This window comes from Bison bison, unplaced genomic scaffold (genome assembly GCF_000754665.1).
Source record: "Bison bison bison isolate TAMUID 2011002044 unplaced genomic scaffold, Bison_UMD1.0 scf7180017864270, whole genome shotgun sequence".
Taxonomy (NCBI): domain Eukaryota; kingdom Metazoa; phylum Chordata; class Mammalia; order Artiodactyla; family Bovidae; genus Bison; species Bison bison.
The window spans coordinates 10,099,591-10,118,887 of NW_011494842.1; the positions used below are offsets into that span (position 1 = coordinate 10,099,591).

Consider the following 19,297-nt stretch of genomic DNA (forward strand, 5'->3'; position numbering starts at 1 on the left):
GCATAGTCAATAAAGCAGAAATAGATGTTTTTCTGGAACTCTCTTGCTTTTTCCATGATCCAGCGGATGTTGGCAATTTGATCTCTGGTTCCTCTGCCTTTTCTAAAACCAGCTTGAACATCTGGAAGTTCACGGTTCACATATTGCTGAAGCCTGGCTTGGAGAATTTTGAGCATTACTTTACTAGCGTGTGAGATGAGTGCAATTGTGCGGTAGTTTGAGCATTCCCTTTCTTTGGGATTGGAATGAAAACAGACCTTTTCCAGTCCTGTGGCCACTGCTGAGTTTTCCAAATTTGCTGGCATATTGAGTGCAGCACTTTCACAGCATCATCTTTCAGGATTTGGAATAGCTCAGCTGGAATTCTATCACCTCCACTAGATTTGCTCATAGTGATGCTTTCTAAGGCCCACTTGACTTCACATTCCAGGATGTCTGGCTCTAGGTCAGTGATCACACCATCGTGATTATCTGGGTCGTGAAGATCTTTTTTGTACAGTTTTGTGTATTCTTGCCATCTCTTCCTAATATCTTCTGCTTCTGTTAGGTCCATACCATTTCTGTCCTTTATTGAGCTCATCTTTGCATGAAATGTTCCTTTGGTATCTCTGATTTTCTTGACGAGAGACCTAGTCTTTCCCATTCTGTTGTTTTCCTCTATTTCTTTGCATTGATCGCTGAAGAAGGCTTTCTTATCTCTTCATGCTATTCTTTGGAACTCTGCATTCAGATGTTTATATCTTTCCTTTTCTCCTTTGCTTTTCGTTTCTCTTCTTTTCACAGCTATTTGTAAGGCCTCCCCAGACAGCCATTTTGCTTTTTTGCATTTCTTTTCTATGGGAATGGTCTCGATCCCTGTCTCCTGTACAATGTCACGAACCTCAGTCCATAGTTCATCAGGCACTCTGTCTATCAGATCTAGGCCCTTAAATCTATTTCTCACTTCCACTGTATAATCATAAGGGATTTGATTTAGGTCATACCTGAATGGTCTAGTGGTTTTCCCTACTTTCTTCAATTTAAGTCTGAATTTGTCAATAAGGAGTTCATGATCTGAGCCACAGTCAGCTCCTGGTCTTGTTTTTGCTGACTGTATAGAGCTTCTCCATCTTTGGCTGCAAAGAATATAATCAGTCTGATTTCAGTGTTCACCATCTGGTGATGTCCATGTGTAGAGTCTTCTCTTGTGTTGTTGGAAGAGGGTGTTGGCTATGACCAGTGCATTTTCTTGGCAAAACTCTATTAGTCTTTGCCCTGCTTCATTCCGTATTCCAAGGCCAAATTTGCCTGTTACTCCAGGTGTTTCTTGACTTCCTACTTTTGCATTCCAGTCCTCCATAATGAAAAGGACATCTTTTTTGGATGTTAGTTCTAAAAGGTCTTGTAGGTCTTCATAGAACCGTTCAACTTCAGCTTCTTCAGCAGTACTGGTTGGGGCATAGACTTGGATTAGTGTGATGTTGAATGCTTTACCTTGGAAACGAACAGAGATCATTCTGTCATTTTTGAGATTGCATCCAAGTACTGCATTTCGGACTCTCTTGTTGACCAAAGTGGGATAGGGTCTTCTTTTCTGAAGAGATGGTTTATTTTTTTGTGCATCTTTATCTATCCCTAATATTCATGCTTTACCATTTACTCTTTTAAGTGTATTTTGAAGGCTTTTATAGAAGAAATGTTTTATTGCTGAAGGAATATACATTCTTTGTACATTTTTTAAAAGAGTTCTGCATTCTTAATATGGCCACATCAGAAGACAGTGTTGAGTTTATTTCACTATCTCCATTGCATAGATTTTTTTTTTAAGTGGCTCATCAAAAAAACACTCCATAAGATATGACTCTCTAGAGTGAGGAGAGAATTATAGCTCTTGAAATCTGTTGTCCGAAATCACCTTTTGAATAGCAAGCCTGGGAAAGTGAGATGTTGCAAAGGTAAACAATGTCCAGATTATGACAGAGTGGAATTGACAAGCTGGTTAAAAAAGGATGATGCATTTCTAATTAGCTCACAGTGCCTTTAGTTAGAAATTAATTAGATACTGTTATGTAAATGTCATGTTAATTAAGCAGGAATATTGAAGTGTTATAAATCTACAAAAAGAATGGCTATTTTTGTGTTTTAATGTTTTGCAGTTACCATGAAAGAGCTGATAGTAGAATATTTGATTATCGAGCTTCTGACAATTTTTAGCTGACTGACTCCTTGACAGACCATTTTTCCTAATTGATGTGGTTTAGCTGGGGTATAACTGCAGCCAGTGAGGACTAGTGGAATCAGGAGCCAAAAATAACCACTCATCACAGCTGTTTTAATAAGACCTTTCTTGAAAATTGTTGATCTCTGTTCAAGGTTAAGGAGAGTACTGTTTTTCTGTATTTACTCAGCCTTAGATTTTTGAGTGCCTAAGATGATGGGCCAGCATAAAAGCAGCTTGTGTTCTGGGCTTTTTCCTGAGTCATAGTCTCCATTCAGTCAGTTGGATTGACTGCTACATCGGAAGCTCAGTGTATTTTGACATGCTAAGTAACTTTACAGGAGGCTGAAAAAGAAAATTTAAGATTCCTGCCACTTCCACTTGAAATGTGAAAGTTGATAGTTGACAGGATACCTTTATGCAGTCCTTCTGGTTTTGCAGGTTACAAATGAAGTTAATATGCAGATTTGACCCATCTTTTACTTTACACCGTTGAAATCAGTACAGTCTCCTGAAGAAAATCCACTGCCCTATTGCATAGGCTATAAAGATTTCTGCTTGTTGGGAATACAGTTGAAGAATTTCATTTCATAGCTCTCATGTGGAATTGCAAATGTGATCCATGGTGCTGCATTATGTATGACACCTTTGATACAAGAATAGAAGCATCCCTAGAAGACAAGATAGAGTATTCAGACTTAAGTCACAAGCCACAAGCTACCAGACATTATTTACATGCAAATTCCAGACTCTGAATTGTGGAAACTTAGGAAAAAGTTCTGAATATAATGTCAAGTGAAAAATGATAGTATTAAGTATCTTCAGATGATGAAGAAACTTGAAAAAGTTCACATATTTAATTTTGCTTTAGCAAAAGAAAGCAGAAAACACTCATGGTGATTGGCTAAAAAGTTCAACTGAGTTAATCTTGATATTGTCTGGTTCAGAATTCCCAGTGAGTGTCATATTAAGCAAGGAACCTTAACTGTGATTTTATTTTTAATGTTTAACAACCCCAAATTCATTGTTCCAAACTCACTTGCTATTAATATAGGATAGAGGGTAATGGTGTGAATTGTCCTGTGCTTAGAAATGCATTAATTTTCCCAACTTTCCACTCTTGATCCCAATACACACAGCATCTCTACATTTACCTGTAGAACCCAGGCCTGAAAAGGTTTCTTCATTTTGCTCTTCAAGTATTAGCTCTGCCCATCCTGCTGCTTGGAAGGAAGAGGCCAAAAATAGGAGCAGAATTTATAAGTGATTTATGAGACCATATGCCAGCCCCCCTCACAGATATTAGCCAGCTCCACTCCCTTATGGAACAGATGCCCTGAATTTGACCCTTACCATCAACTCTCAAAATTACTTGGTTTGCCATACCCACACGAGACTAATGCTGTATTTTTATTGTTGTGAACCAAAACCTGGAAAGGGTCCCTTTGAGTGTCCCTTAATTTCCTGAATTCAGTGTAACACAACTGACTTGCAGTTAATTGTGTAAGAGTGGATATCGTAACCTCCTGTGGTTACTCCTTTTATTTGAAAGTATAGGAATTTTATATGACAGCACAATTAGTGTAGAATATATGTGCATTGCTCATATGCATCTGTTTTGGATTTTAAAGACTTTCATAGGTTATAGTCTGCCAGACCAAACTTAATTCCAAGCTCTGTGTTTATAATATTGTCCAATTATCAAAGCTGGGATATATTATCACTGCCGGTTACTTTTGCTGTCAATTTGTTTTGACTCGACTATGGTTCTGTTTGTGCTTTACTGTAATGTAGTGAATACATTGGATTGGGTTGTTAGTTTAACAAGCTCTCTAGAGAACACTTTCATGATGATACATGTTGAGATATGCTAGGTAGCCTTAAAGTTATTTGCGGATTTGCCAAAACCTACAGAAATTCATTCACTAGGAATTTTCAAAAGGATAAACCTTCAACCTTCAGATGAGGTAAAGATTGCGTTTGTAAACATGGGAGAGTTAATTCATGAGTCCCAGCCAAATTTCTTCAGGGGATTTGATTAAACTAATTTCTCTCTGTTCTTAACAATTTTAGTAAATGAATTATTTTATGTCCTTTTAAACAAATATTCTGCTAGTTAAGCTGTTATTGACCCTTGTGTTTTGTATGGCTCACAGTATTGTATGAACTCAATGATCTTGGCCATACATCGAGCATCGAAATTTCCAGAATCAAGATCTGGGAATCTGTATTTTTAAAATTTGCCCTTGAACTTTCTGGATTCCAGAAATGTTTCTGTATTTTTATTTGGTGGTTGTTACACAAGTATATATGTTTAAAACCCTTTAAGGTATATACTTAAGATTTGTACACTTCATTCTAGTATTTCATTCTCTTTATGTTAAACCTCAATTAAAAAAAGTTTTTAAAAAATGTATATTTCTCTCCTGATTTGATCAAGTCGCTTGCAGTGGTCACTTACTGAACACTATTAAGTGCCCTTTGTCCATACAGTCATGCTGCTAAGTCACTTCAGTCGTGTCTGACTCTTTGCGGCCCCATGGATGGTAGCCCACCAGGCTCCTTTGTCCATGGGATTCTCCAGGCAAGAATACTGGAGTGGGTTACTATTTCCTTCTCTGATATAGTCATGCTGCTGCTGCTAAGTTGCTTCAGTCATGTCCGACTCTGTGCGACCGCATGGACTGCAGCCTACCAGGCTTCTCTGTCCATGGGATCTCCAGGCAAGAACACTGGAGCAGGTTGCCATTTCCTTCTCCAATGCATGTAAGTGGAAAGTGAAAGTGAAGTCGCTCAGTCGTGTCTGACTCTTAGTGACCCCATGGACTGCAGCCTACCAGCCTCCTCCATCCATGGGATTTTCCGGGCAACAGTACTGGAGTGGGGTGCCATTGCCTTCTCCCATATAGTCATGACCCAAGAATAAATGACAAAGTGAGTTTTGACCCTTGGGTTCATAAAACCTCATGGCAGAGACAGTGAAGATATATAACATAAAGCTTTATAGTTTGTGAAGTCTTTTTTTATATAGATGATCTCATTGACTTTGTGGTTTATAGGCAATTTTATTATCCCCATGTTTTTGTCAAAAAAACCCCTAAGGATCACTTATGTGGGGTTACTAAGTAAAGATTAGTTGTAGACAGCCCAAAACCTATGAGACACTATAAAAGCAGTGCTAAGGGGACGGTTCATAGCAATATAGGCTTTGCTCAAGAAACAAGAAAAAAGTCAAATAAATAACCTAACTCTACACCTAAAGCAACTAGAAAAGGAGGAAATGAAGAACCCCAGGGTTAGTAGAAGGAAAGGAATCTTAAAAATTAGGGCAGAAATAAGTGCAAAAGAAACAAAAGAGACCATAGCAAAAATCAACAAAACTAAAAGCTAGTTCTTTGAGAAGATAAATAAAATTGACAAACCATTAGCCAGACTCATCAAGACACAAAGGGAGAAGAATCAAATCAACAAAATTAGAAATGAAAATGGAGAAATCACAACAGACAACACAGAAATACAAAGGATCATAAGAGACTACTATCAGCAACTATATGCCAATAAAATGGACAACTTGGACAAAATGGACAAATTCTTAGAAAAGTACAACTTTCCAAAACTGAACCAGGAAGAAATAGAAAATCTTAACAGACTCATCACAAGCACGGAAATTGAAACTGTAATCAGAAATCTTCCAGCAAACAAAAGCCCAGGACCAGACGGCTTCACAGCTGAATTCTACCAAAAATTTAGAGAAGAGTTAACACATATCCTACTCAAACTCTTCCAGAAAACTACAGAGGAAGGTAAACTTCCAAATTCATTCTGTGAGGCCACCATCACCCTAATACCAAAACCAGACAAAGATGCCACAAAAAAAGAAAACTACAGGCCAGCATCACTGATGAACATAGATGCAAAAATCCTTAACAAACTTCTAGCAAACAGAATCCAACAACATATTAAAAAGATCATACATCATGACCAAGTAGGCTTTATCCCAGGGATGCAAGGATTCTTCAGTACCTGCAAATCAATCAATGTAATACACCACATTAACAGACTGAAAGATAAAACCATATGATTATCTCAGTAGATACAGAGAAAGCCTTTGACAGAATTCAAAATCCATTTATGATAAAAACCCTCCAGAAAGCAGGAATAGAAGGAACATACCTCAACATAATAAAAGCTATATATGACAAACCCACAGTAAACATTATCCTCAATGGTGAAAAATTGAAAGCATTTCCCCTAAAGTCAGGAAGAAGACAAGAGTGCCCACTCTCACCACTGTTATTCAACATAGTTTTGAGAGTTTTGGCCACAGCAATCAGAGCAGAAAAAGAAATAAAAGGAATCCAGATTGGAAAAGAAGAAGTAAAACACTCACTGTTTGCAGATGACATTATCCTCTACATAGAAAACCCTAAAGACTGCACCAGAAAATTACTAGAGCTAATCAATGAATACAGTAAAGTTGCAGGATATAAAATCAACACACAGAAATCCCTTTCATTCCTATACACTAACAATGAGAAAACAGAAAGAGAAATTAAGGAAACAATGCCATTCACCATTGCAACAAAAAGAATAAAATACTTAGGAATATATCTACCTAAAGAAACAAAAGACCTATATATAGAAAACTATAAAACACTGATAAAAGAAATCAAAGAGGACACAAATAGATGGAGAAATATACTATGTTCATGGACTGGAAGAATCAATATAGTGAAAATGAGTATACTACCCAAAGCAGTCTATAGATTCAGTGCAATCCCTATCAAGCTACCAATGGTATTTTTCACAGAACTAGAACAAGTAATTACACAATTTGTATGGAAATACAAAAACCCTCAAATAGCCAAAGCAATCTTGAGAAAGAAGAATGGAACTGGAGGAATCAACCTGTCTGACTTCAGGCTACACTACAAAGCTACAGTCATCAAGACAGTATGGTACTGGCACAAAGACAGAAATATAGATCAATGGAACAAAATAGAAAGCCCAGAGATAAATCCACGCACCTATGGACACCTTATCTTTGACAAAGGAGGCAAGAGTATACAATGGAGAAAAGACAATCTCATTAACAAGTGGTGCTGGAAAAACTGGTCAACCACTTGTAAAAGAATGAAACTAGAACACTTTCTAACATCATACACAAAAATAAGCTCAAAATGGATTAAAGATCTAAATGTAAGACCAGAAACTATAAAACTCCTAGAGGAAAACATAGGCTAAACATAAATAAATCTGACATAAATCACAGCAGGATCCTCTATGACCCACCTCCCAAAGTAATGGAAATAAAAGCAAAAATAAATAGGACCTAATTAAACTTTAAAGCTTTTGCACAATGAAGGAAACTATAAGCAAGGTGAAAAGACAGCCTTCAGAATGGGAGAAAATAACGGCAAACGAAGCAACTGACATTTAATCTATTCAATTCCAGAAAAATAAATGACCCAATCAAAAAATGGGCTAAAGAGCTAAACAGACATTTCTCCAAAGAAGACAAAGATAGCTAACAAACACATGAAAAGATGCTCAACATCACTCATTATCAGAGAAATGCACATCAAAACCACAATGAGGTACCACTTCATGCTGGTCAGAATGGCTGCTATCCAAAAGTCCACAAACAATAAATGCTTAAGAGGGTGTGGAGAAAATCTAACCCTCTTATACTCTTGGTGCGAATGCAAACTAGTACAGCCACTGTGGAGAACAGTGTGGAGATTCCTTGAAAAACTGGAAATAGAACTGCCATTGCTAGGAATACACACTGAGGAAACCAGAATTGAAAGATACACGTGTACCCCAATGTTCATCACAGCACTGTTTATAATAGCCAGGACGTGGAAGCAACCTAGGTGTCCATCAGCAGACGAGTGGATAAGAAAGCTGTGGTACACATACACAGTGGAATATTACTCAGCCATTAAAAAGAATACATTTGAATCAGTTCTAATGAGGTGGGTGAAACTGGAGCCTATTATACAGAGTGAAGGAAGCCAGAAAGGAAAATACCAATGCAGTATACTAACACATATATATGGAATTTAGAAAGATGGTAATGATAATCCTATATGCGAGATAGCAAAAGAGACACAGATGTATAGAACAGTTTTTTGGACTCTGTGGGAGAGGGCGAGGGTGGGATGATTTGGGAGAATGGCGTTGAAACATATATAATATCATATGTGAAACGGACTGCCAGTCCAGGTTCGATGCATGAGACAGGGTGCTCGGGGCTGGTGCACTGGGATGACCCAGAGGTTGGGATGGGGAGGGAGGTGGGGGGGGGAGCTTCAGGATGGGGAACATGTGTACACCCATGGCGGATTCATGTCAGTGTATGACAAAACCACTACAATATTGTAAAGTAATTAGCCTCCAATTAAATTTATTTTAAAAAATAAACAGCTGACCAAAAAAAAAAGAGTAGTTGTAGGACTTAACTGCTTTTTTTCCCTGAAATAAGAATTATTCATTTAACAAAAGAACAAAAGCAAAAGCGGAAAAAATCACACATGGGAACAGAAGCTATAACATTTTATGGAGCTACAGAGCTAGTGCCCGATGGGTTTTGAGGATATGGGGTCTGTGTTAGTTTTCCTTGCAGTCAGTGTCTCTCCACGTTGCTTATTTTCGTATCACTGGTGGCACCCCACTCCAGTACTCTTGCCTGGAAAATCCGATGGATGGAGGAGCCTGGTAGGCTGTAGTCCATGGGGTCGGTCGCCAAGAGTCTGAGACAACTGAGCAACTTCACTTTCACTTTTCACTTTCATACATTGGAGAAGGAAATGGCAACCCACTCCAGTGTTCTTGCCTGGAGAATCCCAGGGATGGTGGAGCCTAGTGGGCTGCCGTCTATGGGGTCGCACAGAGTTGGACACGACTGAAGTGACTTAGCAGCAGCAGTGCTCATTTGGACCTCTGGGATTTTAGTATGTTAAGCTTTCTCTGCTGAATGTGACATTTGTAGAAAACTTGTTTAAGTTTTTCTTGCCCTCTTCTTTTGGTCTTTGTAACTTTTAATTTATTCTTGCCTCATTTTCAAATCCTTGAGAAGTATTTCCAGGTAATGCTGGCCAATGATGAATAATCCTTCTTCCTGATTACATTTAGCATTTATTACTTGTTCCATATTCTTTGGCACTTGATCATTTTGCATCTAGCTCTTTATTGCTGTCATGTATTATTCTTTGTATAAGTGCACAAATTTTGTCTTTCTAATAAGATTATAAGCCCTCGAGCGTGAGACTAACCTGTGGTGACACATCAAGATACTCGCTAGGTGCTCTTTGACCTTAACAACATGCTTACTTGATTTCCCCACATATTACTGTTTTCTCTCTGTGTCTCCTTACACCCACTACAGTTTGCTGCTGTTTTGGGCCTTGGTATAGGAAAGAGTAGAGCAATGATGAACTTCTTTGGTGGGATATCTAGGGTCCTAAATCCATGGATCTTGGTGGCACAAACTCTGAGCTCTTTCATTTCCTCCTATTTTGATGAGTAACTTCAGTGATAGGAAGTCTGGTCATAGATGACATATTGTTGTTGTTTAGTCGCTAAGTCATGTCCGATTCTTTGGAACCCCAAGAACTGTAGCCTGCCAGGCTCCTCTGTCCATGGAATTTTCCAGGCAAGAATACTGCAATGGGTTGCCATTTCCTTCTCCAGGAGATCTTCCTGACCCAGGGATTGAACCCACATCTCCTGCATTGGCAGTTGGATTCGTTACCACTGTGCCAGCAGGGAAGCCCCGTAGTGATAAACAGTTACGCTAAATAATCATGTTTTCTTCATTCTAGTCACCTGGAGAGACTTTTCAAAATATCTTTGTAACATTTGCTTGTGTTTCCCATTCTTTAATGATCATCACTATTGGCCCACCCAGTGCATGTCAAAAACTTCTGGTCTTCAAGTTTATAAGGTAACTTCCTGTTTCAGAAGGTAGGATGTTGGAGTATATATCAATATCAGCTTAAGAATTTGTTTGTGGTCCTGATTCTGTAGAATGAAATGATTGCGTTTCAAGTCTTCACCCACTGACTGACTGTGTCTCTCATACTCTTGAATTATACCTATCCATCAGCTCCCTGGGCCACGAAAATTCCATGAAGGCCCTCTTTGTGTCATATTTTTATAATTAAACTAGATATTCTTTCTTGGTTAGCAGTGCTGTCTTTAAATATTAAAATGATCCTTATTTTTTCTGATAAGTAGTTTGTTCTTTAGGGAGGTTCCCCGCCTACTTTAAATAAGGCCAGTTTTGCAGTAAATTCAAAGGTGGGGTGACCACTGAGACAAACCTAAGAAGGAGATTCCTGCTTATTGCTGTGTGGAAAATTCATCTCCCCAAACTTACGGGTAATTTACTCTTACCCAGATGAAAATTCTAGTTAAAATTTTGTTCTTTAATATCTTAATGTTATGTGAGATTCAGTTGTTGTTTTTTTTTTTTTAATGAAAATGATGTTACAATATAGAAAGAATATGGGCCGTTAGACTGAATTGCTGAACTAAAAATTAACCCACCACCACCATCACCATCTTCATCTTTTCCTACTGCTCCTCTTTATGCATGCTTACAGGCTGATCCCTTCCATTTTAGGTTTCTCTTTATCCAGGACAGCCCCTCTGGGTATGCAGAGGATATGAACTGACTCTTGTGCCTGCCTTTCTGTTTCTAGGTGGGCCATGCACAGATACAGCTCATGTCTCGTTAATCACACCAACCAAAAGATCCTGTGGTACAGGTACGTACATCATTCTTACCTGGATTCATTCTTACTGGAATTATTCACAGGCATTAGCTGCTGGTTTTAATGTGGTGTCCTTGCCAGGGTGATGTCTGATTTCTTCCATCATTTGTGAAGTGATGTATTATGTGCTTAGATTTGGGAGTGGAGTGTGAGCCGAGGTCAGAGTAGTGCTCTTGGAGGTCAAATTGGCTGAGTTAATGCTGGCAGCTAGAACCAAGAAGGTGGACATCAAAATGTACCTACTTCCTAACGTCTGAAGGATGTTATTAAGGTCTAAAGCATGCAGAAAATGCAAATCAATGCCTAATATAGCTTGTGGCTAATTCGTGTAAGTCGTGGGCCCACTAAAAAAAACACTACTTAAATAATGTGACTGAAGGGTAAATGAAGTACAGGTAATCAGCTTAACTGACTAGTATAATATCCTACTAGTTTTAGAAAATTATTTCCTTTCATTCATGTTAAAGCCACGGTGTGTACTGAAATCATTCTTTTCAGATACATGGAATATCCCAGAGATCTTTGTGCATCTGTGACATTTTTATTAAGCATGAAGTCATGAATCTTGTAGCTCTCTAAAGAGGGCTCAAAAGGCCTGTTGCTCCCTTACCCTGTAGCTTAATTTATTTTCAACAGTATTTGCCTTTTTAAGTAATGCTGCTTGCTATTTAAAGTATCTTAAGGATTATATTTGAAAGAGTCAAAATAATCATGTTTTTCTAAAGGTCGAAGTCAGAGTATTTTTCATAACTTTAAAAATCCTTTTAACTCCCTGGTGGAAATAGCACAAACCATCTCTGTGTACAGACTTACCCTGAAACCCCAGCCCCTTTAAATGCTCATGGTTTTGATGTTAAAACCTCAGGCAGGCCTGTCTGTGCTTGGTTTCAGAGGCGTTCAGCCTAGGCATTGCATGCTGAAGAACTTAATTTTATTCTGTTGTTCCCAATGACCAGTTTGCAGCGGGGCTGTGTGAGATAGTCCTGACCTGCTCCATCCCTCCTGTGTCCAGTCCCCAAGCTCCGCTGGGTAGTTCCTGATTGAGACAGAATAGAACTGCCCTGGGGTGAGAGCAACTGTCCTGCTTTGGCCAGTGGGCAGTTGAGCACCATCTTGACCCCAGCCAGAAACCTGAAAAACACACAGAGCCCTTTGATTTTAGATCCAGTGTTTCACACAGTTACTCTGGTCTTGTTTTTTCCTTCCAGTCTTGTCCTCAGGCCAGGGCTTACTGTTCACACTACCAAGGTGTTCAGGTCACATCCAGGAATGAGTCTCGAGCCTGTTGGGTCTTCCTGAGGGTTTAGGAAAGGGACTGCACGCTCAGCGTAGAAACTGAAACTACTAGGAGCCCTTCCTGAAGGTCATGGACTCGTGTCCTTCATCTTCTTGGCAGATGTGTTTCATCCTTTCTGTTGTCGTACTATTTTGTGTATCTAAAAATAATACCATTAAGTGCATGCATTACCAGGCACCATTCAATATTCTTTACATGCATGCATATTTAATCTTCATAACAATTCTACATGATAGTTATTCCTCTTTTACAGTTAACAAAGACAGGCACTCAGAAATTTAAATATATTTCCTGGGGTAATATTGCTGGTAAGTAATAGAGTTAGGACTTGACTACATCCTTTAGATCCTGAAGCCTGCTTTTCAATACAAAAATATTATTGCTTATCATATTTTATTGTAATTATGCTCTTAACTAGACAGTATAGAACATATCATTGAATGAAATGTGGAGAAAGAGAAACATAGATTTGGAACTTATAACATGTAGTGACATAGTTTTTAAAACAGAATTCTAGAGCAGATCTTGTTGCAAATCCTGGCCTGGCTCTCTCAAAATGCGATTTTCAGTAACCTCTCAAAATTTGTTTATCATTTGTAAAATGAGGTGATAAGTCTCGTAAGTTGAAGAAAGAAAAGAAATGATGCACATAAAGCTCGCATAGTAGATCTTCAGTAATGGTGGCTGCTCTTGTATTTTAGTCTTAACCATTAAAGATTATGTGTATAGTGTTGATAGCAATCAATAGGTGTTTTAGGCAGAAAGGAGTTAGAAGTATCAATACCAGAATGCATTGCCATACCTAGTATCATTAATTGATTTTACACTGATCAATTCCTTATTGCCTGTCAGTATTGCAGTAGGAACTGAAGGTAATGTTTTTAGATCTCCTTACATGAAATGGAGAGTGAGACACTGAGCCCTCAATCGCACATTTCCAAAGTCTTCCTTTAGGTAAACACATCCCTGTTAACTAGAAAAAGATGGAGAATTTCTGGCTTGGAAGAAAATTAATGCAATGTGCAGGTCATCTCCTAAAGAGCCGGAAGGAAAGTTGAGATTTCTGACTGAAGACATTAACGGTCATCAAGTTCATCTTGCTGTAGTTCTTCTCAAGTAGCTGGTCTGTGCCCCCTCAGGCTCCTCAAGCTGGCCTGCTGTCTCAGCCTGAAATAATGGCTCTGACTCTAGAGGACAGGGCTTTCTGATTTTCAGAAGTAAATTAAATGATTTGCTTTGAGAACCACAGGCCAATTGTCTTTGTTTCCATCTTTTTGTCTATCCTGGAATCAGCGGGTTGACCATAGTGGGGATTCTGAGCATTTTCTTATAAATACAATACTTGTTACTGTTACATTGCTGGAATGTTCTTGTATTCTTAATGGCTGGATTCTTCAAGAATAGGACCCATGCCTCTAACACTTGCTCTGGTGCTTCCAGCACAAGTGACTGCAGCTCCCAGAGCACAGGGCTTCAGGCACAGATGATAGTAAATAATTATTGTGGTGTCATTTCTTAGGAGCCATAGAGTAAACCCTCTGAATTAGATGTTACTGATCCCCTCCTAGCCAGGCTATCCATATAAGTTTGCCCTAAAGCAGCCTCCTTAATAATGATGTATGCTAGAAAAAGGATCCTTGGCTATGAAGTTCTTTTTGAATATATATATATATATATTAAATATATGTATATATTGAATATATAGAATATATATATGTAGAATATATATTGAATATATATGTGTATATATGTGTGTGTATGTATATATATATATATATATATACACACACACAAAACTTATATATGTAAGTTCTTTGAGGTGTGCAGGCTCAGTTGCCCTGTGGCATTTGGGATTTTAGTTCCCCAACCAGGGATGGAACCTGCATCTCCTGCATTGCATGGTGGATTCATGGATTCTTAACTACTGGATTACTGGAGAAGTCCCCTAGAATAAAGCTCTTTAAGTCAGTGGTCTCTGAAGAAGTGCAAATAAGGTACAGTATGTGGGGTGTGGGTAGAAAATCATAAAATCTCTTTATCTCAGCCTTTTAAAATTTCTGTTTTGCAGATTAGTTTCATAATTATATGTTAGCCCATATATACAGTTTAAAACCAACAGATATGCATACAAGTGTGTGTGCTAAGTTGCTTCAGTCGTGTCTGACTCTTGGTGACCCCATGGACTGTAGCCCATCAGGCTCCTCTGTCCATGGGATGCTCCAGGCTCTGAATGCTGGAGTGGGTTGCCATGCCCTCCTCCAGGGGATCTTCCCGACACAGGGATCGAACCCACGTTTCTTATGTCTCCTGTGTTGGCAGAGGGGTTCTTTACCACTAGTCCCACCTGTGAAGCCCACATACAAATATATTAGAGATACATGGCCAAGTATCTTAGATGGTGTGCATGCATGCTCAGTCACTTCAGTCGTGTCTGACTCTTTGCAACCTTATGGACTGTAGCCCACCAGCCCACCAGGCTCCTCTGAACATGGGATTCTCCAGGCAAGAACCCACTGGAGTGGGTTGCCATTGCCTTCTCCAGGGGATCTTCCCAACCCAGGGATCAAACCCGCATGTCTTGTGTCTCCTGCATTGCAGGAGGATTCTTTACCACTGAGTCACTGGGGAAACCCCTATCTTAGATGGTAATGTGCACTTTAAAAAGGTTTGTGACTTCTTCAGTACACAGATCATTTTCTTTTTCGTACTTCAAAAATTAAGTCTAAAGATTAGCATTACACTCATTAATAAGTCAAGGCCCGAATGTAGTGTGAGTGGTTGATAAGTGTATCTCAGGTGACTACTGTTTGATCAGAGGGTGTTGCAACTTAGAGGGGTGGATGGCAATGCAGAGTGGTGGGTTTATAGCCATCAAGTGAGAGAGGTTAGGGGACCCTTGAAGAAATTGTTCTCTGGTAACTGTGAGCCTGAGAAGCAGATTGCAAAAGGCAGCAGTTGTAGCAAGTGAAAGTTCAGTTCGTGTTTGTGAACTTGATGGGAAGGGGTTTTCTTTAGATGTTGGCTTTTAGTCACATACCGCAAGTGACAGTTCAACTCAGTAATCTTTAAGTGGAAAAGAATAGTGGCACTACGATGGTTTTGGTATTTAAGAGAGAAAAATTAATGAAGGTGTGTGCGACTTTGTAAGCACTCTGGGATGTCTGCAGTCAGCAAAGCTGAAAAGTGCTGCCAAGTCCCAGGTTGCTTTTGGTTAGAATGTGAGAGTTAAAGTAGATCACACCTTCAGATTCCTAGAGAGAGCTAACATTTCTTTTAAGAGCTCAGAATGTTTTGCACATGTTCCCTTGTTAATTCTCACACCATTCCTGCCAAGAACAAGTATATTGTGAAGGAGAGTGTGCTTTTCTTAGCTACACACAACCTGAAGAGTCCCTTTATCCTCATCTTTTCTCTCAAGTTATACCTTAAACCAAAACTTGTGATCTGAGCTATAGTCATCTCCTTGAGTCAACTTTTTGGGGACTGTATTTGGATATTTAGGTGAGTATCTTCATGAGGTCATATTTTTATGTTTAAAGTGTCTTGTGCGGAAGGAGGGCTTCCCAGGTGGCTCAGTAGTAAAGAATCCAACTGCCAGCGCAGGAGACATGGGTTTTATCCCTGGGTTGGGAAGATCCTCTGGAAGAGGAAATGGCGACCCACTCCAGTATTCTTGCTGGGAAAATTCCATGGACAGAGGAGCCTGGCAGGCTACAGTCCATGCAGTCACAGAGAGTCAGACACAGCTGAGCCACTGAGCATGCATACATGTGGGGAAGGAGGGAGGTTTGTTGCCTTTTCTTATGATCTCTTGTTTAAAGACGTGTAACTTTTTTTTTTTTTTAACTAAGACTTAATTTGCAGAGTTATAGCAAAAGAAATGTTATTTTATATTTTATTTGTCGGTGCTCACTGTTGATTAACCTTAAAGTGTAAGCTGTAATAGGCAGCTGGAACCATGCCTTGTCTTAAATTACCTGAGAGAATTTTGTCTCTCCTCAGCAGGATCCATACCTGTGACCCACCCAAGAACTTCTGCTCCTTCCAGGTGTGGCATTAACCAGCTCTACCTCTAGGCTCTCGATTGAGTTTGTCAAGGTTGACTTTGTAGCACATAAGAAAGGGGAAATGGCTCCTTCCCTAGTTTACCACTCTTATGTGACTTTTTTCATTTTCATTTCATTTCTTTTTATGTCTGAGGTTAAAATTAGAAAAAAGTTAAAAGACAAGTTTACAGACTGGGTGGTACTGTTAACAGACTTTTGCTCCACTATATCTATATTCATTTTTCTCTTCTTCCAGCAAGTATGCTGAGTAAATAATATTCTTTCTGATAGACTTAAAAAATGATGGTTTAATTTTAAAATGCTGTGTGTATATTAAAAATGTGATTATAATTAGTAGAATAGCAAGTAAAATAACCATTTGTGGGACCATAAGGGAGCTGTATTATTGCCTGAGATGAAAGCAGATGGAACTAGAAACTGTCCTGTTAAACATCAAGGGAAGTGTTTCCAGAAAGTCTCATCTTTCCACTCTGTAAGAGGCATGCTAATTCATCTTAATGGTCTGTCCCTCGCCTGATCTCATCTCTTCTCTTCTGTCTTCTTCTCCTTTCTTTTCAAGCATGTTTATGCTTTTGGGTCATCTCCTTCGGTGTGATGAACAGTGATGTGAACTAGATAGCATAGTATTGTTCATTGTTTCCTTTTTTCCACAAAAACCTTTTCTGACTCACTTCTCTCAGGCATGCTGCTCGTGATATTATTTTTTGTTCTTACAAAGACAAGAGTAGAAACTCCTTTTCACCTGGGTGTTAAGATTGATGTGCTCAGCACTTTCCACTTCAGTGTTCAGATGCCAGTTAAAGGGAAATGTTTGATTGTCCTTACATTACCAAGAGGTTTATGTGAGATCTTTCAGATTGGTCCAGAAGCTAAAGGGTCGTAGTGTTAAATCAGAGGCAGCCCTATAAATCTTAGAAATACCTATGGTTGTGCACTTTATCTCCTAGTAGAGTCAGTATTCATGGGAACAGTTCAGCCTGCGCATTTAATCCCAGAGAGCTGAGCCAGTGACTACAAACTGTATTGGTCAATGTCACACACTGTAGGTAACTCTTCATGGAAGGTCTTCTCGAAGCTTTAAAGGAGGGAAGGTAGCTTTTGAGTGTGAGTTCAACTGTGTAGTTCAGTTCTTTTTGCATTCTTTCTTTCTTTTTTTGGTCCTTCAGGTATAGCTTTTCCCCTCCGGTCTGCAGTATCAGCATTTGAGATGGAAAATTAGAAATTTGACCTACTTATGTAATATGCAAGTTCCCATCAGGAGAATATTAGGGAAGATATAAACCTTTCATTTTTTATTAGCATTTAATGTAACCATTGAAGAAAGATCAAAACAGTAAATCTGTCATGGCAAGGGAAAAAGTATAAAAAAATGTTTTACCTTGTGCATGCATCATCTCGAGTCCTGAAGGAATTCATTTGACTCCTGGGGTGGGGGACAAAACGAATACCAAATATTTGGCAAGATTGCAAAAATTTCTCTAATCTGAAAGGTACCATCTTGCTATGTTTTATCATAGGAAAAAAGCCACAGGTTATTATGGCATCCACGTGACTGTTTACTGACAGTGGTTTTGGCCATTGAGTGGATAACTGGAAAGGGAAATGTCTGCTCAATGCTTTTTCTTCTGGGGATTTTTTGGGGGAGTTGGGGGTAAAATTTCGCTTGATTTGTTGCACATATTAAAGAACAGAATTCAGGTAGCAAGGCTCATTATAATGAGATGTTTGGATACTCAGTATGTAAATAAACTCAGGTGAGTTTAAAAGCACCTCACACAATGTATAGAGTTCAGAAAAGTTTAAGGGAAGCTTACTGGTTTTCACTTGTACCCTGAATGAGAGTTAGGCTCCATTGCTGCCAGTTGCTGTGTTTGTGTTACAGACCAGCTGGACAAGTGTGTTTAAGTTTGCTGAACTTGAAATCAGAGGCTTGTTTCAGAGGCCTTGTTTAGGTTTTACTTGCAAGAAGCACTGGCTCCGCCTCTGAGAAAAGGCTGATTTAAGTGAATATCAAGCCAGGGTGCCAATCTTGTCAAGAGGAATTTTTGCACTTGAAGGATAAAAATGCATTCCAGTATAAAGAGAAAAAGGAAATGTGATGAGGTTTATTGCTATTTTGTGTGTGTGTGTGTGTGTGTGTGTGTGTCTGTCCTAGGCTTTGGTGTGAGCTGCTTGTGGTCCACATGCTTTGTGTGAATTCAGGTTGCTTGGATCCATGAATGCAGTTACAGCTGTTTTTTGTTTTTGTTTTTTTTTTTTGCCATTATGGTCATTTATTTTATCACAGCTTGCACTCTTACCAAGGAGAAAAGCCCTAAACTTCCATTAATTAGCTGTTCTATTGCTCCACTGGGGCAAAATGCCTGAGCCAACACTATTTATAAAGGATACCAAGGGAATTTAAATTTAACACCCCTCTCTTCCTCTGACACTGGACTTTCAGCCGAGTAGATTCTGCTCCATAGCACGTGTGTGCCTGCTAGAGGACAGTGTGTTGGGAACGCAGCTTTCCTGAAGCATCTTCCCAGGAGCGGGCAAGAACCACCGCAAAGCTGCACTATAAATCATCTGAGCCTCGCACTGATGCTGCCCATTAAGGAGACTTTTTTTTTTTTTTTTGCCCTCCTCAGTTCCTGCCTGTGCTAATAGAACAGCGCATCAAGCAAGGCTGTAAATAAAAGTTATTACCTAATAGGTGGGTGCCGAAGTGGAACGGACAGAGCTGGGGCATGGAGCCCTTATTACTGCTCATCAGCAATTATAAACAGGATAAAGTGTCTGGGACTTGCGCTGATGCAGCGAGGGCTAATAGAGGCTGAGAATGACACCAGGCCCTGATAGGATGATGTATGCTGATGGGTTTTTACTGCCTCATCGTGCTGCTTGCTTCCCAGACAAGTTGTGTTATCCGTTTTCCTGCTTGCTCATCTATCTGAAGAGGCAGTACCATTGCCTC

General features: G+C 39.3%; 1 protein-coding gene across 1 annotated transcript in view; it reads left to right on the plus strand.

Moving 5' to 3' along the window:
• Positions 1-19,297, plus strand: part of ZFAND3 (zinc finger, AN1-type domain 3) — a 178,243-nt gene that overhangs the window by 114,468 nt on the left and 44,478 nt on the right. Inside the window, exon 4 of the mRNA XM_010848741.1 lies at positions 10,906-10,971. Coding sequence (XP_010847043.1) covers positions 10,906-10,971 — 66 coding nt within the window. The remainder of the gene's footprint in view (positions 1-10,905; positions 10,972-19,297) is intronic.